Consider the following 27,429-nt stretch of genomic DNA (forward strand, 5'->3'; position numbering starts at 1 on the left):
CTGGTGATGGTGATAATGCCTCAGGAGATTGCAGACCAAAGCAAAACCTGCAACACCATGGGTGGCTCAGCTGCATGGAAGGTGGAGAAAAAGGCTGTTAGGACTGCAGTGATAGGAGACTCAATTGTTCGGGGCAAAGAGAGGTGCTTCTGCAGCCGCTCTAGTGACAACAGGATGGTGTGGTTCTGTAAGTGACTGCTGGGCATTTTGGGGGGGGTGGCGGGGAGGGAACTAGCCAGTGACTGTGGTACATGTTGGTACCAATGACAAAGGTAGGAAAAGGGATGAGGTCCTGAAGGCTGAATTTAGGGAGTTAGAAGCCAGATTGAAAGCCACTACCTGTGCCACGTGCTGGTGAGGCTAGGAATTGGCAGATTAGGCAGTTTAATATGTGGCGGGGGTCGTGGTGTAGGAAGGAGGGCTTTGGATTTCTGCAAAACTGGGACTGTTTCTAAGGAAGGTGGGACCTATTCAAGAGGGATGATCTTCACCCAAACAGTGACAGGGACAATATTCTTGCAGGTGGTTTTGCTAGCACTGTTGGGTGGACTTTAAACTAGTTTGGCAGGGAGTTGGGAACATAAGGAGAGGCTCTGAGTTAGTTAGAGTGGGTGAGGGGCTTAAGGAAGAAAAAGAATCAAGACAGTAAATAAAAAGCAAGAAGCAGCTGAGCAGTGTGGCACTAAGATGAGTGGAAACCAGGTAGTGACAAAAAAAGTGAGAATGTTTGAAAACAAAGATTCTTCTGGTGAAGGTGTTAGGATTCAAAAGGAAGGTATCAAAATGAGCAATAGAGCACTCTACCTGAATACTCGCAGCTTTCAAAACAATGTAAAAATCATCGTGGATGGGTATGATTTAGTGGCCATTGCAGAGATATGGTTACAGGGTGGTCACGACTGGGAGTTAAATATCCAGGGGTGTCGGACTATTCGAAGGACAGACAGACGGGAAGGTAAGGGAAGTGGTGTTGCTCTGATATTTAAGGACAACATCAGGGTGGTAGTGAGAGATGATATAGGTTCTATGGAGAATAAGGTTGAATCAATGTGGGTGGAAATTAGAAATAGGGGAAAAAGTCACTGATAGGTGTAGTCTATAGGCCACTAAATAAATAACATCATGGTGGGGTGAGTAATAAACAAAGAAATAACTGATACATTTGAAAATGGTACGGCAATTATCAAGCGGGATTTTAATCCACATGACAAAACAGAAATTGCTGGAAAAGCTCAGCAGGTCTGGCAGCATCTGTGAAGGAGAAAACCGAGTTAAATTTTCGGGTCCGGTGACCCTTCCTCAGAACTTTTAATCCACATATTGATTGGTCAAACCAAGTCGGTCAAGGCAGCCTGGAGGAGGAGTTCATAGAATGTATCCGCGATAGTTTCTTCAAACAGTATGGAATTGAGCCCATGAGGAAGAAAGCTATCCGAGATCTGGTCCTGTGTAATGAGACAGGAATAATTGATGATCTCATAATTTGGCATCCTCTCAGAAGGAGCGATCACAGAATGGTTGAATTTAAAATACTGATGGAGGCTGAGAAGGTAAAATCCAATACAGTGACTTGTGCTTGAACAAAGGAGACTGTATTGGGATGAGGGAGGAGTTGTCTAAGGTAGACTAGGAGCAAAGACTATGTGGTGGGACAATTGAGGAACAGTGGAGGACTTTCAAAACTAGTGTTCATACTAGTGAAAAGGTAGGATTGTAGAACAGGGATAATCAACCATGGGTAACTAAGAAATAAAGGAGAGTATCAAATTGAAAACAAATGCATACAAAGTAGCAAAGATTAGTGGGAAACTAGGGGATTGGGAAATCTTTAAAGGTCCGCAGAAAACCATGATAAAAGCCATGAAGAAAAATAACATGGATTATGAGAATAAACTAGCTCAGAATATAAAAACAGATAGGACAAGTTTCTATAAATATATAAAACGAAAAAAAGGTAAACATTGGTCCTTTAGAGGATGAGAAGGAGAATTTAATAACGGGAAATAAGGAAATAGCTGAGGCATTGAACAGGTATTTTCTGTTGGTCTTCACCGTGGAGGACACGAATAACTTGCCAGTAATTGATGACAAAGAGGCTAAGATAAGTGAGTAGGTGAGGACCTAGACACGATAATTATCACAAAAGAGATTGTGTTGGGCAAACTAATGAGGCTGAGGTAGACGAGTCTCCTGGCCCTGATGGAATGTATCCAAGGGTACTAACAGATGGTGGCAGTAAGAGTAAATGCACCTGTGGTAATTTTCCAAAATTCTCTGGACTGTGGTGTGGTTCCAGCTAATTGGAAAACAGCAAATGTGATGCTACTGTTTAAAAAAGGAGATAGTCAAGAGGTGGGTAACTATAAGCTTGTTAGCTTAACTTCTGTAGTGGGGAAATGCTTGAATCTATAATCAAGGAAGAAGTAGTGAGACAGCTGGATAGAAATTGTCCCATTGGGCAGATGCAGCATGGAATCGTGAAAGGCAGGACATGTTTAACTAATTTACTGGAATTCTTTGAGGACATTACGAGCACAGTGGACAATAAGGAACCAGTGCACGTGGTATATCTGGATTTCCAGAAGCCATTCAACAAAGTGCCGCACAAAAGGCTGCTGCATTAGTTAAACATGCATGGCATTACTGGTAATGGAATAGCCTAGATAGAAAATTGGTTAACTAATGGAAAGCGAAGAGTGGGGTTAAACAGAAGTTTTTCTGGTTGGTGATCAGTGGCTAGTGGTGTTCCTCAGGGATCAGTATTGTAAACCATTACGGTCCCAATTTACGTAGATTATTTAGAATTCAGGGCCAAGTATATTTTGTCAGAGTTCGGAGATGACTCTAAGATGATTGGTAGAACAGAGTGTTCTGGGGACATTGAAAGTCTGCAGACTGTAGATAGGTTATGTGAGTGGGCAAATGCCTGGCAGATGGAGTACAACATTGGTAAATGTGACATCGTCCAGTTTGGTAGGAATACCAGCAAAATGGACTATTATTTAAATGGTGAAAGATTGCAGCATGCTGCAGTGCAGAGGGGTCTGGGTGTCTTTGTATATGAATCAGAAAAAGTTGGTTTGCAGGTGCAGCAGGTATTTAAGAAGGCAAATGGAATATTGTCCTTCATTGCTCGAGGGATGGAGCTTAAAAATCGGGAGGTTATGCTGCAGATATAGGGTGCTGATAAGGCCATACCTGGAGTACTGTGTATTGTTTTGGTCTCCTTACTTGAGAAAGGATGTACTGGCACTGCAGGAGGTGCAGAAGAGGTTCACTAGGTTGATTCCAGAGTTGAGAGAGTTGGCTTACGAGTAGACATTGAGTTGACTGGGACTATACTCATTGGAATTTAGAAGAATGAGGGGGGTCATGTGGAAACATATATATTTATAAAGAGAATAGGTAAGATAGAAGCAGAGGTTGCTTCCGCTGGAAGGTGGAACATAGCATCAAAGTAAGGGGGAGCAGATTTAGGACTGAGTCGAGGAGGAACTTCTTCTCCCAAAGGGTTGTGAATTTGTGGAATTCCCTGCCCAGTGAAGCAGTTGAGGCTACCTCGTTAAATGTTTTTAAGGCAAAGATTGACAAATATTTGAACAGTAAAGGAATTAAAAGTTATGGTGAGTGAGTGGATAAGTGGAGCTGAGTCCATGATCTTACAAAATGGCGAAGCAGGCTTGATGGGCCAGATGGTCTTCTACTGCTTCTATTTCTTATGTCCTTATTAATCTTCATGCATATTTTGATGACACCAATCTCTTCCTCATTTTTACCTCTCTCGACTCTTCCACTGCTGGTAAACTATCAGTCTACTTATCTAACACTGGATGAGCAGAATTTTCCTCCAAATAAATACTGAGGATAGTGAAGCTACTGATTTTGGTCTCCGCTCTAACCTCTGTTCCTTATTTACTGATACTATCCCTGTCCCTGGAAACAGTCTGAAATTAAGCCAGTCTGTTCACAACCTTGGTTTCACAGTTGATCACAAGATGAGATTCTGATTTCATAAATGCACTATTACTGAGACTGCCTATTTCCACTTCAGTAAAATTTAGCTGGCTTTACCCCATCTATGAGCTCATTTGTAGCTGAACCTTCACTTATTGCTTTGTTTCCTACAGATTTCACTATTCCAATGTACTTCTGGCTGATCTCTCACATTTTATCCTCTAAATTGTACACATCCAGAACCCTGGTGTATGTCTTAACTTGCACCAAATCCCTCTCCCTGCTGTTAAACAATGTCTTGATTTTAAAATTCACATCCTTGTTTTCAAATTTCTTCTTCTCTTCCCCTTTTACTATATCCTGCAGTCTCCTAATCCTCTAAGATATCTGATCTCCTCTAATTCCTGCCTTTTGTGCATCCTGATTTTAGTTGCTCTACCATAGGTAGTTGTACCTTGTGTTGCCTAGGCCCACAAACTCAATAATATATTTTCCACATCTCTTCACCTCTTTGCCTCACTTCCTGCTTATACACCCCTTAAAAGCCACCTCTTTGATCAAATTGTTGTTGATCTGATCTCTTATCACATTTTCGTAACTTGATGTCATGGTGTATGAAGCCTCTGTGAATATTATAAAATTATTCAATAATATTATAAAACAAAAAGATGGTGATATAGTGACAGGTGAAGAATAAAGTTGTGGATAGGTTTGGGTCTATTTGGGCCTGTACTCTTTGGTATTTGGAAGAATGGAAGGTGACCTTATTGAAAGGTATGAGATTCTTAGAGGACTTGACAAGGTAGATGCTAAGAAGTTGTTTTTCTTTGTAGGAGACCAGAGGGCAGAGTAATCAGAGCAAGGCGTCACCCATTTAATACAGAGAAGATGAGGAATTTCTTCTCTGTGAGTAGTGAATCTGACAAATTCTTTACTGCAGAGGGCTGTAGAGGTTGGACTCTTAATTATATTCAAAGCTGAATTAATGAAATTTTTAATCAGTAAGAGAAATCAAGATTTATAGGAAAAAGGCAGGAAAGAGGAGCTGAGAATGATTAGCCATGATCTAATTGACTAACAAGATGTGATGGGTTAAACAGCTTAATTCTACTTCATGACTTTTGGTGATTTTGATTTTGATTAGCTAAATCTGCTTCATAAGTAGCAGTAGTTTCTAAGAAATATAACTATAGGAGATGCCTTACAAATAATTTGGGCAGACCATTATACTCTATACATTTTCTATTAAAAGCATGCATGCTGCTCCCATTTTGCTAAAGATTGCATATTATCCTTGAATGTGTAATCCATTCTTGCTCTCTGCTGTGATTATTTTTGAGTGAAGTTTGAGTAAATAATCAAAAAGATTGGGCAGAGGTAAAAATATAATATCTCTTATAGATTTCAGATTGATTGAAACAAAAATGTAAAGATAACATTTGTCCATTTGCAATGTTTTTGGCATAGAATGTGGAGCAGGACACAGATTCAACAAATTTATTTCCCTCTCTAAATCATGGGTTCATAATATCCCTGCTGACAAATTAATAGGTATACCATAATGTCAAGTAAAGGAGTTTGACATGTCATATCATATTTACTTGCATTTGCCCTTTTACAAAGCCTTACAACCTGGGTCCGGGTGTTTTTGGCAGATGAGGACTTGAAACCACACTAGTGAAAAAGAGAACATTTATGAGCTATTTACACTTTAAAAAGACATTGCTGAGCAAGGCTCCAGTAGGACCTTCTTCCCTCAGGTCCCAGTTCCATGTGATATGACATCATTGATGTTGCACCCTATCATCCTTGCACTACATCGCCATCAAATCTTTAATTTTACCACTTAATTATTTGTATTTTCATCCTACTCCCACTGCCCCTCTTGCCTACCAAGTCTCTTTTGCCAACGGAGCCAATCTCTAACAGTGTTCTTGGCTCCTCATGAGGAAGTGAGGAAGGTATGGACTCCATTATTTTCTCCTTAGAATACAAATACATTGGCAGGTTAGAATGCCAGCTTCTCACAACGGCTGGTACCTGGACTGTGAGACTAATAATAACTTGATTGTAAAAGCAATGAAAACTGATAAAAAAAAAGACTGATTTAAAAGACAAATCTTCAGTAACCTACAAAGAGGAAAAAAACAAAATGAAGTTCTCATTCTCTCCTTCTGCTTGTCTTTCTTCTCCTTTTGAAAACTGGGGAAGGGCTAAAGCATTTCAGAACTCTAGGACAACTTCACAGCTGTATCAATCACTGCTTCTGTGATGAAAAAAGAGCTGCTCACTGCCTCACAGAGTCACAGAATTGTTACATCACAGAAGGATGCCATTTGGCCCAACATGTCTGCCCCAATTTGCTGAGCATTTTAACTTGGTGCAAATTTTTCTGCCTCTTGCCCATATCCCTTTACAGTGTTTCAATTTAAATAATCATCTAGTGCCCTCTTGAATGCCTCATTTGAGCCTGCCTCCACCACACACCCAGGCAGTGTATTACAGATCCTGACTACTTGCTGTGCAACAAAAAAAAAATCTCAGCTCACATTTATTTCTTTTGCAAAACATTTTAAAACAGTGCCCTCTCATTCTAGAAGCACTTAAGAGTAGTAACAGTTTGTCCCCATCTACTGTGTCTAAAACCCATCTATCAAAACACCCTGTACCTTCCTCCTGTCTAAGGAAAAGAGTCCCAACTTCTTTATTCTTCCCTCATAACCGAAGAGTCTCATCCCTGGAAACATTCTCGTAAACCTCTTCTACACTCCAGTGCATTCAATTCGTTCCTCTAGTGTGATGCCCATAACTGTACATGAATGTACAGTCATCTGAGAATTAATGAAACAAAGACTGTTCAACAATTCTCCTGAAGATGAAAAAACACTGATTTCCCTACTACTCTTGGGTAAGAATTGCACTTTCTATAGGTAGTGGGATGACTTCCATTGTCTTTTTGGCTTAAGATTGCTCCTTTGCAGACAACAACATATCTGGATCTCTAGCAGAAAGCAAGATTTCAGATCATCTAGGAAGTTAGAATCTCTTAGATACCTACATTAGGATTGGGATCTATAGGAAGTTCCTCCATACATTATTATGAATTCAACGTTAGTGTCAAGCATTTTCTGCACATCAGCTGTATTGCCAATAGGAAGGACATCTAGTTTCAGTACTCCTTCAGACACTTACTCTGTGACCAACATATTCCATAAATGCTCCTTTAATCATAAAAGACATGAAAGAGCTTTTTTACAATGTTATCCACGCACTTTCCACGCAGTTACATCACTGGCTCCAATGAATTTCATTCAGCTTTGCAGTTCAGTGATTTTTTTTTTCAAAAGTAAGTGAAACCCATGGAAGAAAAAAGTAAAACCTTGCACAGTGAAGCAGCAAAAGGCAAAGATAAGAAGATCATGAACTAACTCCAAGGCAGCAGCTAAAGGAGATGAGAGTTTCAAATATCCCAGCTGTGCTGCACATAGCTGCTACATAAGTATCTTATATCTAAATATCTAAAGTCCATTAATTTAAAAATTGTAGAATAATGGCAAAAATATTCACAAAATAAAGCTGACGATAAGAATACCTATATTACTTCAATTTGTTTCCTGTTAATTTAACAGACATGATAAAAGGAATGAGCATTAACATTTTCACAGTTGCAAAGAGAGCAGTATTTGTTCGTGTTCCTTTCATTTTAGGTTTCCTTCAGATTTTTTTCCTTTTCCTACATCTCCTATAGCTGCTGACTTGTCATTAGTATGTAATCCCATGACCACCAAGTAACTTGGAGCATAGATGCCCATGATCTTCTAAAAACTAATTCTCTTGTGGGATGTGGGCATCACTCATAAGGGCAGTATTTGTTGCCATTGACTAATTGCTCTTGAAATAAAGTCTCCCCTGGCAGTCTTGAGGATAGCCCTCCTCTCCATCTTCCCCATCCACCAGAACCCTGGGTTGATGATGCAGGGTGTTGACCTGCCTCTGTCAGACATCTGTGAGGAAATTCTTCCAACACTGCACTGTGAAGCACAGTTCCTGATTGGCAGGCTTAACTTGATACACAGCTGCAGTGGGAATCGCAGCAGGTCCCTGCAGTAGCAAGTTCTTCCACCACTGGCAACAGCATGATGATACAAACACCACTCCGTAGAGATAGTGGGAACTGCCAATGCTGGAGAATCTGAGATAACAAGGTGTGGAGCTGGCTGAACACAGCAGGCCAGGCAGCATCAGAGGAGCAGGAAGGCTGATGTTTCAGGTCTGGACCCTTCAGAAAAGATTTCTGACCAAGGGTCCAGACTCGAAACGTCAGCTTTCCTGCTCCTCTGATGCTGCCTGGCCTGCTGGGTTCATCCAGCTCTACACCTTGTTATCTCCCACTTCGTAGAGTTGTGGTAGAAAGGTAATGAAGTGAGCATTGGAGAAATAGTGGTTTACCAGAACTCATAGAGAAAAAGCTCCATGAAATTCCCTGAACTTAATACTTAGCTGCCATTTGCACTTCATTTCACTCTAGAAAACTTTGCATTTGGCTCCTGTTTGTTCCTGGTAAACTAATAGTTGGCATTTTAACTGGAGTAAGGTATAGATGTGTTCTGAAGTGATCGGTAAATTTTTGTGATGGCCAACCGAAGAGGTTGAAAATGGGTGAGCTGATTCACACTTCATCCCCTGGCTGTAATATTTGCACAGAGTATGCATCTGGGTCTCTGAATTACTAGTCCTGTGGCATTGCAACTATGCCGCCACTTCCCAACAATGATTAATTTGTGATGCTGGACAGGGACAAGTCATTCAACATAGAGCTGAAGTTAAATGTTTACACATGGGAGCTGCAATATAAAGCCACTAAATATTATCAGGAGTGAGAACATCACTATTTGCCTCATTTTGACCCTGTGATGCTGAGACAATGCATTGCATTTTAGTACTGCCATGGTTGTAACCAGGCGACTTGGTGTAGACCCACAATTGAAGCTGGGAACATCTTGGACTGTATCGCTGGGCTACTGACCAGACCAACTGAAGAGACGCAATAAACCCTTACAAGCTCTCCAAATAGCTTACTGAGTCCTACTACTGTGGTTTCCAACTGCCGCATAATACTTAGGATAGAGATTGGTTCTTGCTATTCATGTGAAAGTCCATTGGTGTTAAAGCAACCCTGGTGTGTTTTTCTGCCACAATGAACCCAGTAAATCAAAATTTCTTTTCTGTGGATAACAATCTTTTACTTATTCATCTTTGGCTCTTCTTTACCCACTCCTTTGTCTGTAATTGTCTCTGTACTTTTATTGATTCATAGAACATAGAACACAGTACAGGCCCTTCGGCCCATGATGTTGTGCTGGCCTATTATCCTACTAAGATCAATCTACCCTGCATACCCTACATTTTACTATCCTCCATGTGCCTATCCAAGAGTCGCTTAAAAGTCTCTAAAGTATCTGACTCCACTATCACTGCCGGCAGCGCATTCCACACGCCCACCACTCTCTGTCTAAAGAACCTACCTCTGACATCACCCCTATACCTTCCTCCAATCACCTTAAAATTATGTAGTCATTTCCACCCTGGGAAAAAGTCTCTGACTATCCACTCTATTTATGCCTCTCATCATCTTGCACACCTCCTATCAAGTCACCTCTCATCCTTCTTCGCTCCAATAAAAACAACCCTAGCTCCCTCAGCCTTTCCTCATAAGACCTGCCCTCCAGTGCAGGCAGCACCCTGATAAATCTCCTCTGCACCCTCTCTAAAGCTTCCACATCTTTCCTATAATGAGGTGACCAGAACTGAACACAATATTCCATGTGTGGTCTAACCAGAATTTTATAGAGCTGCAGCATAACCTTGTCGCTCTTAAACTCAATTCCCCTGCCAATGAAAGCCAACACACCATACCGCCTTCTTTACAACCCTATCAATTTGGGTAGCAACTTTGAGGGATATATGGACGTGGACCCCAAGATCCCTCTGTTCCTCCACACTGCCGAGAATCCTGCTATTAACCCTGTATTCTGCATTCCAATTCGACCTTCCAAAATGAATCACTTCACACTTTTCTGGGTTGAATTCCATCTGCCACTTCTTTGCCCAGCTCGGCATCCTGTCAATGCCCCGTTGTAACCTACAACAGCTCTCCACGCTGTCCAGAACTCCTCCAACCTTCGTGTCATCGGCAAACTTACTAATCTACCCTTCCACTTCCTCATCCAAGTCATTTATAAAGATCACGAAGAGCAGAGGTCCCAGAACAGATCCCTGAGGAACACCACTGGTCACCGAGCTCCAGGCTGAATACTTGCCATCTACTACCACCCTCTGTCTTCTATTGGACAGCCAGTTTTGTATCCAGACAGCCAAATTTTCCTGAATCCCATGCCTCCTTACTTTCTGCATGAGCCTACCATGGGGAACCTTATCAAATGCCTTGCTAAAATCCATACGCACCACATCCCCTGCTTTACCTTCATCAATGACTTTTTGGATGAGGCATTAAACTGAGGTGCCAGCTACTGTCATGGTAAATGAAAAGGTACATATTTGACATTGTACTCTCATCCACATACAGACTAAAGAGAAGCCAGTTGTTGGTCATGTGGAATAATTGATAATATGGAACAGTTATTAGTACTGTAATAGTCCACTTTATCAACTGCTAGTTTAACTTCAGTCTATATGTGAATGAAACACACCGCACGTTTGACATTCCATCTTCTACAATGTTCTAGTAATTATCCACAGTGTCATGAGCTCTTCTTTGATGATCCTTGAGAGTAGGTGGTGCTTCAGTTTAATACCTCTTTACTATGAGCACTTTTTGAAGTTTGCTACCTCATATATTTGCAGATTTCATTTAAAGATTCAATTACAAGGCAATCGATTCCCTGTGCCTGATATTCTGTTTGCCACAGCTTAGAAGAATTGTACTGATGCTCAGTTGCACTGGACTGCCTGAAAGAATCAATTCTGTAGAATAATAAAAAAACATGCAAGCTGTAAGCACAGACTTATCCAAGGCAGGAGGCAGTTCTTTCAAATGTAAATTGTAGGCTGTTTAACAATAGTCGTTTAATCAGAGTTTATATCATTTTTATAGGCCATATGAGGCCAATTTTCAACTTATTAAAAATTGCACTACAAGAATCTCTAATGAGGAGGCCTATGTTCTGTGACTGTAATCATTTAATTTTAAAGATAATCATTTAACTATAAAATCAAAGCGTACAATACTGAATAAAGAGAGCTATGTTTCCCTAGGGTTAGACAGGAGATATGGTACGTTACAAGTATGAGATTCTATAAATTTTGGGACTGTGTCTTGAATTCAGGATAAAATGAAGGTGGTTATATAACCTATTCTGCAGTCTGCCTGACAACAGACTTGGACGATATATCTGTTAAAGATTAAAACGAGGTGCAGGTATTTGCTGAAGTGTTCACACTTTAAGACAATAAGAACTTGAGAAATTTAACAGCAGAAATAGGCATTCAGCCCCTTAGGCCTGTCCCATCATTTTATAAGGTCATGACTGCTCTGCCCCTGTTTCGTGCCAGCCTCACACAATCCTGAACTGCTCAATACTTCAAAAATCACTTTATTTCTTACTTAAATACTTGCAGTGATCCAGTGTCACAACCAACTGGAGTCGAGAATTCCAAATATTCATTACTCTCTGAGAAGAAATTCCTTCACATCTCAGTGTGAAATGTGTGTCCCCTTATTCTGTAACTATGATCCCTAGTTGGAGATACCCCCACTAGTGGAAACATCTTCTCAACATCTACCTCATCAAGCACCCTTAGAATCTTGTTTATTTCAATTAGGTCACTCCTTATTCTTCTAAACTGTAATTAATAAAGGCCTAACCTGTTATTAGCCATTCTTGATAAGTAAAACCCTTCATCCCAGGAATTCATTGAGTAAATCTCTTTTGAAATGCTTTCAATACAATATATCCTTTCTTAAATATGGGAACCACACTGTAGAAAGTATTCCAAATAGCACAACCTTTGTTTTGAAGAGGTGTCACTGGACTCAGTGTTAACTCTGCTTTCTGTCCACATGTTGCCAGATCTGCTGAGTTCCTCCAACATCTTCTGTTTTAGTTTCAGAGCTTCAGCATCCACAGCTCTTTGTTTTATTTTAGGGCTGAATCTGTGTGTTTTACAGTGGTTAGACTGATAGTCTTCAAAGGGACAGTAAGGTGTTCAGAACATTGCCAAATAAACAGTTATGTTTAACTTTAGTCAACTTACTTCCAAGGATAAAAGAGAGATGGGACCACACGGATAACTAATCAGCATTTCCACCTGGAATCCATGTCCATGTAATTCTCATAGTCAGGAAGAAGCTGTAAGAAGATATTGCCTTTATTATGACAGGATAGTATTCAAGCAAGGAGGTTATGGTGGAGTTGTATAAACAGTGGTTAAGCTACAACTGGAATATTGCACGCAGTTTTGGTTACCACATTATAGGAGGGATGTGACTGCATTAGAAAAGATGCAAAGGATGTTTTAACAGGGTGCTGTCTGGGTCTAAGATATGAGGAAAGATCGGATAGATTGGGGTTGTTTTCCTTGGTGCAGCAAAGATTCAGAGGTGAACTGATCGAGGCACTTCTTTCCATTTGTAGAAGGATCAATCACCGGGGGTATAGATTTTTTATGAAGTAGAAGGAAAGAAAGGAGAATTAAAGGGAATTTTTTTCACTCAGAAGTGGTGAGAGTCTGGAAATAAAACAGCAAGTGCTTGAGAAACTCAGCAGGTCTGACAGCATCTATAGAGAGAAAGCGGAGTTAACATTTTGAGTGCAGCGGTGTTTCTTCAGAACTGGAGTCTGAAACTCCCTGCCTGAGTCAGAAATGCTTGTAACAATTGAGCAGTATTTAGAACATTGCTTGTGTTGCCATAGCCTCCAGGGTTATGGGTCAATAGCAGAAAGACTTGTGTTAACTGCTGTGGAGATGATGGGCTGATGGCCTCTTTCTGTGCTGTAAATATCTGAGACTGAGGGAAGATGGATTCTAAAATCCCCTGAAACAGTCAGACGCGTGGAGTCAGTCCAGGATATGTGAGAAAATGAGCATCTAGAGGCAGAAAGTCTTGATGGTTCACTGTGCAAAAATGTAGGTGGAAATGCACACTCAGATTGAAAAGACCAGACGAATGAGGATTTGGAACAAAGCTGGAAAGATTTGCCACGCTTGCACTAAAAGGAGAGTTGCCGGAAAAATTCCTTGCCATGAAAGAGAGATCTGTAGTCAGAAGTTTCCAGGCTGGGAAAGAAAAGAAATGCAAGTAAACTTCAGGGATCAGCGCTGGGACCACTGCTGTTCGTGGTCTACATAAATGATTTGGAGGAAATCTTAGCTGGTCTAATTTGTAAGGTTGCAGACTATACAGAGATTGGTGGAGTTGCAGATAGTGAGGAGGATTGTCAGAGGATACAGTAGGATATAGAACAGTTGGAGGCATGGGCAGAAAAATGGCAGTTGGAGTTTAATCCAGACAAATGTGATGTGATGCATTTTGGAAGGTCAAGTGCAGGTGGAAATTATACGGTTCATGGCAGAACCCTTTGGAGTATTGATATGCAGAGGGATCTGGGTGTGCAGGTCCACAGATCACTGAAGGTGGCGGTGCAGGTAGATAAGGTAGTAAAAAAGGCCTATGGCTTGCTGCCCTTCATTGGGAGGAGCATTGAGTATAAGGATAGGAATGTTGCACTCTAACTTTATAGAACTTTAGTTAGGCCACGCTTGGAATATTGTCTACCAGAAGGATGTGGATGCTTTGGAGAGGATTCAGAAAAGATTTACCAGGATATTGCTTGATTTGGGGGATTTTTGCTATGAAGAAAGGTTGGATAGGCTGCATTTGTTTTCACAGGAATGCAGGAGGTCAAGGGGTGACCTGTTGAAGTTTCTAAGATTGTGAATAGCATTGATAGAGTGGAAAGTATAAAGCTTTTTCCCAGGCTGGAGGGATCAATTATTAGGGGACACAGGTTCAAGGTGTGGGAGTGGAGGTTTAAAAGAGATGTGCGAGGCAAGTTTTTTTACACACTGGGTGATGAGTGCCTGGAATGTGATACCAGAGGAGGTGGTGGAAGCAGACACAATAGCAGCATTCAATAAGCACCTGGAAGAACACGTATAGAAGGGGAATAGAGGGATACGGATCCTGTAAGTGAAGGCAGTTTTAGTACCAAGATATGTTGGTGCAGTCTTGGAGGACCGAAGGGCCTGTTCCTATGCGGTATTGTTCTTTGTTCTTTGAGAAGTTGAGAATCAGTTTGGGCTGAGTTCAGAAAAATCAAATGATTACTTGAGAGATAGTGTCAAGTATCCCCATGAAGTGGGTTTTTCAGTTCTGTTAAAAGTAATTGAAACTGGTAAGGTTGTGGATCTGTAGTTTTAAAACTTCATTGACAGAAAGTGGACATTGTTGGTTAGCATCCCTAATTATCTTTGTGAAGATGGTGTTGCGTTACTTACTTGAACTGCTGCGTTCCATGGAAGCTGTCAGGAAAGGAGTAGCAGAACTTTGACCAAGCAACAGGCAATATATTTCCAAGTCAGGATGGTGAGTGGCTTGGAGGAGTGAGTGGCTGGTGGTGTTCCCATGTATCTGCTGCCTTCTCCATCCAGATGGTCAAGTCTCGGGTTTGGAAGGTGCTAACTAACGAGTCAGCGTACAAGTAACTTGGAGGAAGAAAGTGAATGTACTGTAGCCAAATTTGCAGATGACACAATAGGTGGAAAGGCAACTTGCAAGAGTGATACAACCAAGTTTACAGTCATATTAATAGGTTAAGTAAGTGTAATCCACTTGCCAACTTTTTGGCTAATGTAGGAAAATGTGAAGTTGCTCATTTCAGCAGGGAGAAAAGAGAACATTATTATTTGAATGACGAACAACTGCAAATAGCTGCAACACAAAAGGACTTGGGTACTTGTGCACAAAATATAAAGCTAGCACACGGGTGCTAATGGAATGTTGGCCCTTATTTCAAGGGGGTTGAAGTTTTAAAGTAGGGAAGGTGCTTGTGAGACCACATCTGGAGTACTGTGAGTGGTTTTAATGCCCTTATTTAAGAAAAGATATTATTTCATTGGAGGCAGTTCAGAGAAGGTTCATTAGGACAATTCCCAGTATGGAAGAATTGTCTTATGAGCAAAAGTTAAACAGGCTGGGACTCTACTCATTAGAACTTAGAAGAATGGGCTTGACAGGGTAACTGCTGAGAGGATGTTTCCCCTTATGGGACAGACTGGGACCACAGGGCATCGTCTTGGAATTAAGGAGCTTCAATTTAAGACTGCGATAAGGAATTTCTTTTATCAGAGGGTTGAGAGTCTTTGGAACTCTTGGACACAGACAACTGTGAGGACACCATACTTGATTAAGGATATTTAAGGCTGAGATATATAGATTCTTGATCGGTAGAGGAATCCAGCGTTACAGGGAAAGGGCAAGAAAGTGGACATGAGGAGTGTTGGATCAATCATAAACTTATTGACTGGTGAAGCAGGCTCGAGGAGGTGAATGGCCTACTCCTGTTCTTATTTCTTATGGTCTTATTGCAGTCTTGTTGCAGTGCATCTTGTGGATGGCATACTGCTGTCACTATGCATCAGTGTTAATAAGTGTTGAAGCTGGTGAATGTGGTGCCAGCTAAGTGGACAGCGTTGTTATGGATGATGTCAAGCTTCTTGAGGTTTGCTAGAGCTGCACTCATCCAGAAAAGTGGAGAATATTCCATCACATTGCTGACTTGTGCCAGTAGCTGGTAGACATCCTGTGGAGAATTGGGGTATGAGGTCTACATGGCAAAATTCCTAAACTCTAACCTGCTCTTGTAGTCAACGGTAACCCCCAGGATGTTGATAATGACGGATTCAGCAATTGTAATACCTTTGAATGTAGAATGTTTAATGCCACAGGAAGTGGTAGAGGCAGGTACAATTACAACATTTAAAAGACATTTGTACAGGTACACACGTAGGAAAGGTTTTAGAGGGATATGGGCCAAAGGCAAGAAAACGCAACTAGTTCAGTTTAGGAAACCTGGTCGGCAGGTTGGGCAGAACAGTCTGTATAATTCTATGAGTCTACAAGCCTCTGCTGTGGTCTGGGGAGGCAGTTGATCAGGACTGCAATTGGAGTTAGGTGTTTGAAGGATGGATGGCTTTGTGAGACCTGAGTGCAGTGCAGCTCTTTCTAGAGTGCTAAATGGAGCTCATCTTCTGCAGTCACCTTAAGCAAGTAATAAAGCTCGTGGCTGCCTCATTTTGTGGGAACATTCCCAATGTCTTAATTTTGTTGAATAAAACTTGCAATGCATTGGAATTATGTTGGGATCAATTCTTTTTATATTCACTTGGGGGATGTGGGCGTCGCTGGCTGGCCAGCATTTCTTGCTCATCCCTCGATGCCTTTGAGAAGGTGGTGGTGAGCTGCTTTCTTGGACCATTGCAGTCCCCCTGCTGTGGGTTAACCCACAATGCTATTAGGGAGGGAATTCCGGAATTTTGACCCAGCGACATTGAAGGAACAGCAAAATATTTCCAAGTCACCATGGTGAGTGGCTTGGAAAGGAAGTTGAAGGTGGTAGTATTACCATATGTCTGCTGCCCTTGTCCTTCTAGATGGAAGTGGTTGTGAGTTTGGAAGGTGTTGTCTGAGGATCTTTGGTGAATTTCTGCAGTGCATTTTATAGATAGTACACACTGCTGCTACTGAGCATCGGTGGTGGAAGGAGTGGATGCTTGTGCATGTAGTGCCAATCAAGCGGGCTGCTTTGTCCTCGATAATCCCGATATTTCAACACCCTCACTTGTTGGGACAGAGCTTAAAATTCCTTGACGATGGTATCATTGGTCTTTGGGCTTCTTTATCCTCTTGGATGATCTTTAGGCCTCAGGACAATCTGGCAACCTTTGTGCAATATCAGTGAGAAAGCCCCTATCAGGTTGGTGGCTGGACTGCAGCTACAAACATTCTTCCCCTTGATCCCAGCAAAATGGCATGAAATTGGTTGGATTAAAAAAATGAAGTGCGCTCCTCGGGTGCAGTACACATCTGCCTAACTGGGGCCTGGAGATAAAGCCTGGTTGGAATTTCTGGGCCTGTAACATTTTCTTGGCTCCAGCTTTGGAAAAATACTTCAAGAATACTTTGCTAGTGAGGCAAGGAATTGAAAGATAGGACAGATGAATGCATGGCTACATAGCTGGTACAGGGGGCAGGTTTTGGGTTCTTGATCATTGGGACTTCTTCTGGGGTAGAGGCGACCTGTACAAGAGGGATGAATTGCACCTAAACTGGAGCGGAACCAATATCCTCATAGGGATGTTCACTGGTGCTACTCAGGATGGTTTAAATCAGAGTGGCAGTGTTTGGGGGGTGGATGGGAACCAGAGCAGCAGCTCAGTAAGTGCAGGGATTGAGGGCAAATTAGATGTTAGGACTAGTAAGTCAGAAAGCAAGGACAGGCAGAGACAGATAAATCAACACAATGGTACTAATGGGATGAAGTTTGTTTATTTCAACGCACGGAGAGATGAGCTTAGAGGTTGGATCAGTATGTGGGACTATGATGTTGTGGGCATAACAGAGACTTGGTTGAGAGAGGGACAGAACTAGCTGTTCAACTTTCCAGAGTTTTGCTGTTTTAGATGAGATACAGGGGAAGGTAGAAGAGGTGGAGGAATTGCATTACTAATCAGACAGAATGTCACATCTAGAACATAGAACAGTACAGCACAGTACAGGCTCTTCGGCCCATGATGTTGTGCCTACCTATTATCCTACTAAGATCAATCTACCCTGCATACCCTACGTCTTACTATCCTCCATGTGCCTATCCAAGAGTCGCTTTTAAAGTATCTGGCTCCACTACCACTGCCAGCAGCGCATTCCACACGCCCACCACACTCTGTCTAAAGAACCTACCTCTGACATCTACCCTATACCTTCCTCCAATCACCTTAAAATTATGCTCCCTTGTAATAGTCATTTCTGCCCTGGGATAAAGGTCTCTGACTATCCACTCTATCTATGCCTCTCATCATCTTGTAAACCTCTATCAAGTCTCCTCCCATCCTTCTTTGCTCCAATGAAAAAAGCCCTAGCTCCCTCAACCTTTCCTCATAAGACCTGCCCTCCAGTGCAGGCAGCATCTTGGTAAATCTCCCCTGCGCCCTCTCTAAAGCTTCCACATCTTTCCTATAATGAGGTGACCAAAACTGAACACAATATTCCAAGTGTGGTCTAACCAGAGTTTTATAGAACTGCAGCATAACCTTGTGGCTCTTAAACTCAATTCCCCTGCCAATGAAAGCCAACACACCATATGCATTCTTTACAGCCCTATCAACTTGGGTCGCAACTTTGAAGAATTTATGGATGTGGACCCCAAGATCCCTCTGTTCCTCCACACTGCCGAGAATCCTGCCATTAACCCTGTATTCTGCATTCAAATTCAACCTTCCAAAATGAATCACTTCACACTCTGCACATAGAGAGGACATATTGGAGGGCTCGTCCATTGAGGCAATATGGGTAGATCTTAAAAATAAGATGGGCACAATCAGTTTGATGGGATTATACTGTAGGCCCCTAAATATCCACTGAGAATTGAGAAACAAATATGTCGACAGATTATGGAAAGGTGCAATAACAACAAGTTTGTCACAGTGGGTGACTTTAACTTCTGCAATATTGACTGTGACTCCCTTTGCCAAGAGGCTTAAATGGGGCAGAATTTGTTAAGTGCATTCAAGAGGGTTTCTTGAAACAGTATGTGGATAGTCTCACTAAAGGAGTCCCATGATGAACCTTGTATTGGCTAATGAGCCTGGCCAGGTACTGACCTTGCAGTGGGAGAGAATTTGGGAAAAGTGATTACATCTCCTTAAGTTTTAAGATAGCTATGAATAAGGATAAGTCAGAACTTTACAGGAAGGTACTAATTTGGTGGGAAGCCAAATTATGTCACTATTAGGCAGGAGCTAGGGAGTGTTAATTGGGAGGGGCTGTTATCAGGCAAGTCTGCATTTGACATGTGGGAACTGTTAAAGAGCTGCTGAAGAGAGTTTAGGACCGGTATATTTCAGTAAGGAGGAAGGACAAGGATTGTATGGTAAGGGACCCTTGGATAATGAGGGAGGTTGTGAATTTAGTCAAAAGTTTTTTTAAAAAAAAAAAAGCATATATAAGGTTTAGGAAGCTAAAATTGGACAGGCCCGTGAGGAATATAAAGAAAACAGGAAAGAACTCGGGGAATTAGGAGAGCCAGAAAGGGCCATGAAATGACTTTGGCAATTAGGTTAAAGAGAATCCCAAGGCATCCAAACATACATTAAAAACAAACGGATAACTGGGGAGAAGGTAGGAGCACTCAAGGATAAAGGAAGGAACTTGTGTTTGGAGGCAGAGGATGTGGGTGAGATCCTAAATGAGTACTTTGTGTTGGTATTCACCGGGAAAAGGATATGGAGGATAATGAGATTTGTATGGAGCACGCTAACATGCTTGGGCATTTTGAAATCAAGAAAGAAGTGGCATTGGGTCTCTTGAAGATAAGTCCCCAGGGCCTGATGGTATCTATCGCAGGTTATTGAGAGAGGCAAGAGAGGAGACTACTGTGGCCTTGACCAAGATCTTTGCATCCTCACTAGCCACTGGAGACGTCCCAGAGGAGTGTTGAGTAGCTAATGTTGTTCCCCTGTTCAAGAAGGGAAATAGGGATAATTCAGGAAACTATAGACCAATGAGTCTCACATTGGTGGTTGGGAAATTACTGGAGAGAATGCTTAGGGATAGGATTTACGCACATTTAGAAAAGCATCTCTTAATTAGGAACAGTCAGCATGGCTTTGTGAAGGGCACATCATGTCTTATTGACTTAATTGATGAAGGTGATCGATGAGGATAGAGCTGTGGTTTTCAGTCAGGCTTTCAACAAGGTCCCTCATGGTAAGCTCATCCAGAAGATTAAGATGCATGGGATCCACGGTGACATGGCTGCTTGGATTCAGAATTAGCTTTCTCATAGAAGGCAGAGATAGTGGTGGAAGGGTGTTTTTTTTGGCTGGAGATCCGTGGCTAGTGGTGATCTGCAGGGATCTGTACTGGGTCTCTGCTGTTTGTCGTGATGTGGAGGTGCCGGTGTTGGATTGAGGTGGATAAGGTCAGAAATCAGATGATACCAGGTAATAGTCCAACAGGTTTATTTGAAGTCACAAGCGTTTGGAGTGCTGCCCCTTCGTCAGGTGATGTGAGAGAGAATCACACAGGCACAGAATTTATAGGCAGAGAGATAAAAAGTCCACTCACACCATTCGTATGATCTTTTGATTTCTCAGTCTATAAAGTCTGTGTCTGTGTGCTTCTCTCTTGCTTCACCTGACAAAGGGACAATGCTTCGAAAACTTGTGATTTCAAATAAACCTGTTAGACTATAACCTGGTGTCGTCTGACTTCTCTTGGATGAAATGACTTGGATGAAAATGTAGGTGGATGGGTTAGTAAGTTTGCAGATGATGTAAAGATTGGCCAAATTTTGAATAATGCAGAAAGTTGTCAAAGGACACAGTGGCATCTGGATCAATTGCAGATATGAGCAGAGAAATGGCAGATGGAGATTAAGTCAGGTAAGCGTGAGTTGCACTTTTGGAGATCAAATGTTAAGGAAAATGATATAATTAATGGCAGGACCCCGAACAGCATTGATGTACAGAGGGATCTTGGGGTTTAAGTCCATACCTCTCTGAAAGTCGATAGGGTGGTAAAGAAGCTTGCCTTTATTGGTTGAGGAATTGAGTACAAGAGTCAGGATGTCATGTTGCAGCTTTGAGACTTTATGTAGCATGTAGCATGGCCAGGTGTAGCATGTTGCGTTCAATTCTGGTTGCCACATTACAGAAAGAATGAGGAAGCTTTGGAGAAGGTCAACCTCTTCTGCACCAGGATGCTGCCTGGATTAGAGGGTATGAACTATAAGGACAAGCTAGAAAAACTTGGGTCGTTTTCTCTGGAATGGCAGAGGCTGAGGGGAGACTTGATAGAAGTCTATAAAATTATGATATGCGTAGATAGGGTTGACGGTCAGAATCTTTTTCCCCAGAGTTGAAATGTCTAATACTAGGGGTCATACATTTAAGGTGAGAGGGGAAAAATTCAAAGGAGATATTATTAGGGGCAAGTTGTTTTTACACAGAGAGTGGTAGGAGTCTGGAATGCGCTGACAGGTGTAGTGGTGGAGTCATATAAGACAGGATCATTTAAGGATCTTTAAGGTAAGCACTTGAATATGGAAGGATATGGACCAAGGGCAGGCAGCAGGGATTCATTTATTTTGGTGTCATGTCCGGCAGAACATCGTGGGCTGAGGGGCCTGTCCCTGTGCTGTACTGTATGTTCTAAGAAACAAAGCAATTTTTGTTGCACTTTTTGATAAGAGTTTCTGATGAGAAAAGTGTTCACCTTTGATCACTTTTGTCCCTAAGTTGAAAATCCAAATATTCAGGGCATTTGTTTTACAGATTCTAGCATGAAATGTGTTTTTTTTCTCATGAGCTGAGTTTGACATCTAGCAAATTTATTGCTGTCCAGGAGGAAGATCATTCGAAGTTGAGTAAAACTGAAACCCAAGTAGGAGATCATAAAGTTGTAGAGAAAAATAAAAATAAAATGCTGAACTGCACTCTATCTTGCTGAACGTACATTGGAAGGGACAGTGTCACTGTATTGGCAGGTTTTAAAATAAATTAAATACTCCGGCAGAAAAATTGAAACACTGCAAAAATCCAGCAGATTACACAACGGGGAAAGTTAGCACTGTAACAGATTTACTTTGCGCTACGGTGAATAAATTTGCACTTGATTTCGGTCTCTGTTTTACTTCTATTTTCTGAGCAGATGTGGTGGGTGACATGTCACTTTTGTGAGCTGCTGCTGTTCAATGTGCCAATCTCCATTTACAGGTCTGTTATGGTAATTAGGTGACCTAATTCAAGTTTTCAAAACTATGAAGAGAATTTAAAAAACAACATATTTCTGTGTTCTTTGTGTCTGGCCACATATTTAAAATACTTATATTAGGAGTGAGCACAGAGGCAGAGTATTAATATTATTAATATTGAGAAAGTGGGAGCGAGCTGGCTCTTTGAACCTCTGCAGTCCATATGAAGTAGGTATACTGGTGCTGTTAAGAAGGCAGTCCCATCATTTGACCCAGTAATAGTAATAGAATCGCAGTATATTTGTAAATCAGGATGACGTGGGACTTAGGGCTAAATTACCCTTGGTTTTTCTCACTAGTAGAGGCCAAGAGCAGAATCTTATAGAGATCTGAGCAATGTGGACTATGATGAGATGCAGAGTAGAATTGGGTGACGAGTGCAACAAGGCCTATCTTGATGTTGAGGTCATCTTGTCCCATCATTTATGCTTTTTGCAAGTGGCAAGATTCTACCTGGGTAGCAGCAAGAGGCCAATTGATGGGAATTAACACATGTTAAATGCCTTGTTAATGCCACAACTCTATATATTAGTTAAAGGTCTCCCATTTGACCAAACTTGCCAAACAAGCAGAAAGTGAGGTTAACTCAACAAGTAGAGCAGAGCCGGTATATGACTACCTCAGCTCACTGTGTGCTCTGATCAATTTCCACGTTGGAAACTGGACAAATTCCATGGAGACCGGCTACATGCACCCCTTGGCCATGGATATTGGCATCCAAAATGTGCTAACCTCTAAGAACCCTCACAGTATATCTCCAAGCCACTTATAGGATGCTTCTGATCTTCAATCCTGCACAGCAGAATGTATCAGCATTTAAGATCATAATTCTGCAGCAAGAACACTTTATGCTCAGCGACATTCACCCAATTTATGTACTGGACCAGGCTTTGCCCCTCAGCCAGGTGTACCAGGCTGAAATTATCTTAGTCAAATAAAACAAAGAACTGTGGATGCTAGAGATCTGAAACGAAAACAGAAATTTCTTGTGACACTCAGCAGGTCTGGCAGCATCTGAGGAAGAGTCACTGGACTTGAAATATTAATTCTGCTTTCTTCCCACAGATGCTGCCAGACATGCTGAGTTTCAACAGCAACATTTGTTTTTGTTTTTGTTGAATATTAATTCAGTATTGCCGTGCCTTTTAGCACAACCACAAAGCCAAGAAGCTTGTCGTGGTTGTCAGCAGAAAGAGGATTGTCTTCCTCAGGGGGTCTCAGCACAGTCAGTGTCAAGAACAGCCTCTGATACCAGACCAGAGCCTGCTTGTGACTGACCTATATGCCTCTCACCTATATATAGAATGTAGAAAATTACCCAAGTTATGATCTGTACATTAAAAAGCAGAACAAATCCAACCTGGTCAATCATCACCCCATCAGTTTACGGTCGATCATCAATGAAGTGGTGGGAGGTGTCATCACCAGTGCTATCAAGCAGCACCTGTTCAGCAATAACCTGCTCAGTGACGCCCAGTTTGGGTTCCGCCAGGGCCATTCAACTCCTGCCCTTATTACAGCCTTGGTTCAAACATGGACAAAAGAGCTGAATTCCAGAGATGAGGTGAGAGTGACAGCCCTTGATATCAAGGTCACATTTGACCAAGTGTGGCATCAAGGAGCCCTAGCAAAACTGAAATCATTGGATATCAGGGAGCAAACTCTCTGGTGGGTTAGAGTCATACCTGACACATGGGAAGATGGTCGTGGTTGTTAGAGGTCAGTCATCCCAGCTTCAGGACATCTCTGCAGTTCCTCAGGTTAGTGTCCTAGGCCCAACCATCTTCAGCTGCTTTGTCAATAACTTTCCCTCCATCACAAGGGCCGAAATGGAGATGTTCGCCAATGATTGCACAATATTCGGCATCATTTGTGACTCCTCAGACGCTGAAGCCATCCGTGTCCAAATGCAACAAGATCTGGACAATATCCAGACTTGGGCTGACAAGTGGCAAATAACATTCGTGTCACACAAATGCCAGGCTACGGTCATCACCAATAAGAGACAATCTAACCACTGCCCCTTGACATTCAATGGGTGTTACCATCACTGAATACCCCACTATCAATATCCTGGGAGTTATCATTGATCAGAAGCTCAACTGGACTTACTACATAAATGCAGCAGCTACAAAAGCAGGTCAGAGACTAGCAATACTAGGGCAAGTAACTCCCCTCCTGACTCCCAAAAGCCTGTCCACCATCTACAAGGCACAAGTCAGGAATGTGATGGAATACTCCCCACTTACCTGGATGAGTGCAGCCCCAACAACACTCCAGAAGCTTGACACCATCCAGGACAAAGCAGCCTGCTTGATTGGCACTACATCCACAAGCATCCATTCTCTCCATTGCTGGTGCTCAGTAGCAGCAGCGTGTAATATCTACAAGATGCACTGCAGAAATTCACCAAAGATCCTCAGACAGCACCTTCCAAACTCACGACCACTTCCAAAAGGATAAGGGCAGCAGAACACCACCACCTTCAAGTTCCCTTCTAAGCCACTTACCATTCTGATTTGGAAATATATTGGCGTTCCTTCACTGTTGCTGGGTCAAGATCCTGGAATTCCCTCCCTGAGGGTATTGTGGGTCAACCCACAGGTGGACTGCAGCGGTTCAAGAAGATAGGTCACCACCACCTTCTCAAGGGCAACTATGGATGGGCAATAAATGCTTGCCAGCCAATGATGCCCACATCCCACAAAATGAATAAATTGAAAGAAAACTGCACAGTAACGACCTGGAAGTTTCTGTGCAGGCTGTACACAAGTCAGCCCCGGATTCAGGATGAGAAAAAAAAAATCAAAGGTTCTGTGCTTTTAAAACAGATGCGCATTGCAAACATACATTTGTCCTTGTGAATTAGGAAAAGAAATAGACTATTAGGTTCCTTGGGCCTACTCAACCATTCAGTATGATTGTGATTGATCTGTTTGTGTTTCAAATTCCACATTCCCATGTACTCCCAAAGACCTTTAATTCCCTTACCTAACAAAAATCTATCTACCCCTACCATAAAAAATTCAATGACATGCCTCCATCACTCTACTTCCTGAAGTAGAGTGTTCCAAAGTTGTACAACCTTCTGAGAAAAAAACGTTCTCCTCATTTTAATCTGAAAATAGTTACCCCGACTTTAAACATTACCCCCTAGTCAAGACTCACCCACAAGAGCAAGCATCCTTTCTGCATCCATCTTGTGAAGACCATTCAGAATTTTTTTCCACTTAATCAAGTCATCCTTCAATCTTCTGAACTGCAGTGGAAATGAGCCCTATCTGTCCAACTTTGCCTCATTAGACAACATATTCATTCTTGGTATCAATCTAATGAACTTCCTCTGAAGCTTCTTCAATGCATTTATATCCTTTCTTAAATAAGAAGACCAAAACTGCACACAGTACTTGGGATTTGTAATATATTTCTAATTGCTATTTGTAATATATATAAATGATTTGGAGGAAGATGTAACTGGTTTGATTAGTAAGTTTGCAGATGACACAAAGGTTGGTGGAATTGCAGATAGCAATGAGGACCGTCAGAGGATACAGCTGGAAGTAGATTAGTTGGTGACTTGGGCAGAGAGATGGCAGATGGAGTTTAATCTGGAAAAATGTGAGGTAATACATTTTGAAAGGTCTAATCCAGATGGAAAATATACAGTAAACGGCAGAACACTTAAGAGGCAGAGGGATCTGGGTGTACGGGTACACAGGTCACTGAAAGTGGCAGCGCAGGTGGAGAAGATAGTCAGCAAGGCATACGGCATGCTTGCCTTCATTGGCTGAGGCATTGAGTTTAAAAATTGGCAGGTAATGTTGCAGCTTATAGAACCTTAGTTGGGCCGCAGTTGGAATATGGTGTTCAGTTCTGGACGCCACACTACCAGAAGGGTATGGTGGCTTTGGAGAGAGTACAGAAAGGATTTACCAGGATGTTGCCTGGTATGGAGGGCATTAGCTATGAGGAGAGGTTGGAGAAACTTGGGTTGTTCTCACTGGAACGACAGAAGTTGAGGGGCGACCTGATAGAAGTCTACAAGATTGTGAAGGGCATGGACAGACTGGACAGTCAGAAGCTTTTTCCCAGGGTTGAAGAGTCGGTTACTAGGGGCATAGGTTTAGGGTGGTGGGTGCCTGGAACTCGCTGCCAGGGGAGGTAGTGGAAGCAGATACGATAGTGACTTTTAAAGGGCGTCTTGACAAATATATAAATAGGATGGGAATAGAGAGATACGGTCCCCAGAAGGGTAGGGAGTTTTAGTTGTGAAGGACAGCATGTCGGTGCAGGCTTGGAGGATCGAAGGGCCTGTTCCTGTGCTGTAATTTTCTTTGTTCTTTTTCTAATCTCACCAATGCCCTGTAGAATGTTACAAAAAATAAAATTAGAAGGAAGGTTTGACCTAATTGTAATTTACATTGGAAATTGTTCACCTCAACTTCAGCAAGGCCTTTTGATCTAGCATCGAAGAAAAATCAGTTGAAAACAGAAATATGTTAAGTCTAATAATCTTTTCCTGTTCCTAAAGAAATATATTATTGAGTTAAAAGAAAAGGAAAAGAAAAAAATTGTGTACAGACAATGCATTTTTGTTAATTCTTGTGCTTTGATGAAAACCTACATTTTATGTTGGGGATGATGGTCCCCTTCAGAACTAGTTAAGTAAAAGTTACTTGATTCCACGAGATGATCTTGTGACCAAGCTGCCTTTTGAGATAAACAATTGAAAAAGATCCACTAAAGATTAATATTAAGCATGGGTAGGTTTCTAGGTTGGGTACTACATTCAACCAATTTAGCTTAGCTTTATTCAAGCTGGACTCTGGGAACAGATCCTGCTCTTTCAAGCTGGATTCAATTGAAAATCTGCATAGTGGCTGAAAGGGTTTGAATGACCTTGAAAACTGAAGGACTCTTCTAAACAACATGTTGGACTTCAGTGGTAGCCCAGCTGAGAGGATAAAGATAGTTCTAGTATAGTACTCCAGTGTTAAAGAACATTAGAGCTAGCAGAGCCAAGGATTCTAAAACTGTGGAATATTTGGAGGAGAATTGAAGGGGAAACTTTGCTAGTACAGTAATAGTGGAAGGCCCAAAGATCTGAATCAATCTACAATGTAGTGTCGTTAATCTTCCAGTTTTGATAGTTGTCTGATTGAGTTTCTTTGGGCCTACATCAAATTGGTACAGGAGGAAATTTGAGTTAATTTTTTTTAGAGTCTTAAGCAGTATATTCTTTTGCTTTTAATACCTTAATATAATCTATGATAGAATGTAGGTGTTAAGTATTTACGCTTTTTGATTCTTTGTTTTAAATAGCATACCATGTGGCTTCATTCTCTTAGTAAATTCCTGGGTTTTTGGACTTTCAAAAGAAAAATTACAGATCTCTACCAGGATCACAGTACTATCACGATTTCAA

At 41.7% G+C, this 27,429-nt stretch overlaps 1 protein-coding gene across 1 annotated transcript in view; it reads left to right on the forward strand.

The window, feature by feature from the left end:
* Positions 1–723: 723 nt before the first annotated feature.
* Positions 724–27,429, forward strand: part of pdzd2 (PDZ domain containing 2) — a 163,533-nt gene continuing 136,827 nt past the window's right edge. Inside the window, exons 1-2 of the mRNA XM_048614884.1 lie at positions 724–955; positions 1,974–2,109. Coding sequence (XP_048470841.1) covers positions 724–955; positions 1,974–2,109 — 368 coding nt within the window. The remainder of the gene's footprint in view (positions 956–1,973; positions 2,110–27,429) is intronic.

This window comes from Rhincodon typus, chromosome 1 (genome assembly GCF_021869965.1).
Source record: "Rhincodon typus isolate 14 chromosome 1, sRhiTyp1.1, whole genome shotgun sequence".
Taxonomy (NCBI): Eukaryota; Metazoa; Chordata; class Chondrichthyes; order Orectolobiformes; family Rhincodontidae; genus Rhincodon; species Rhincodon typus.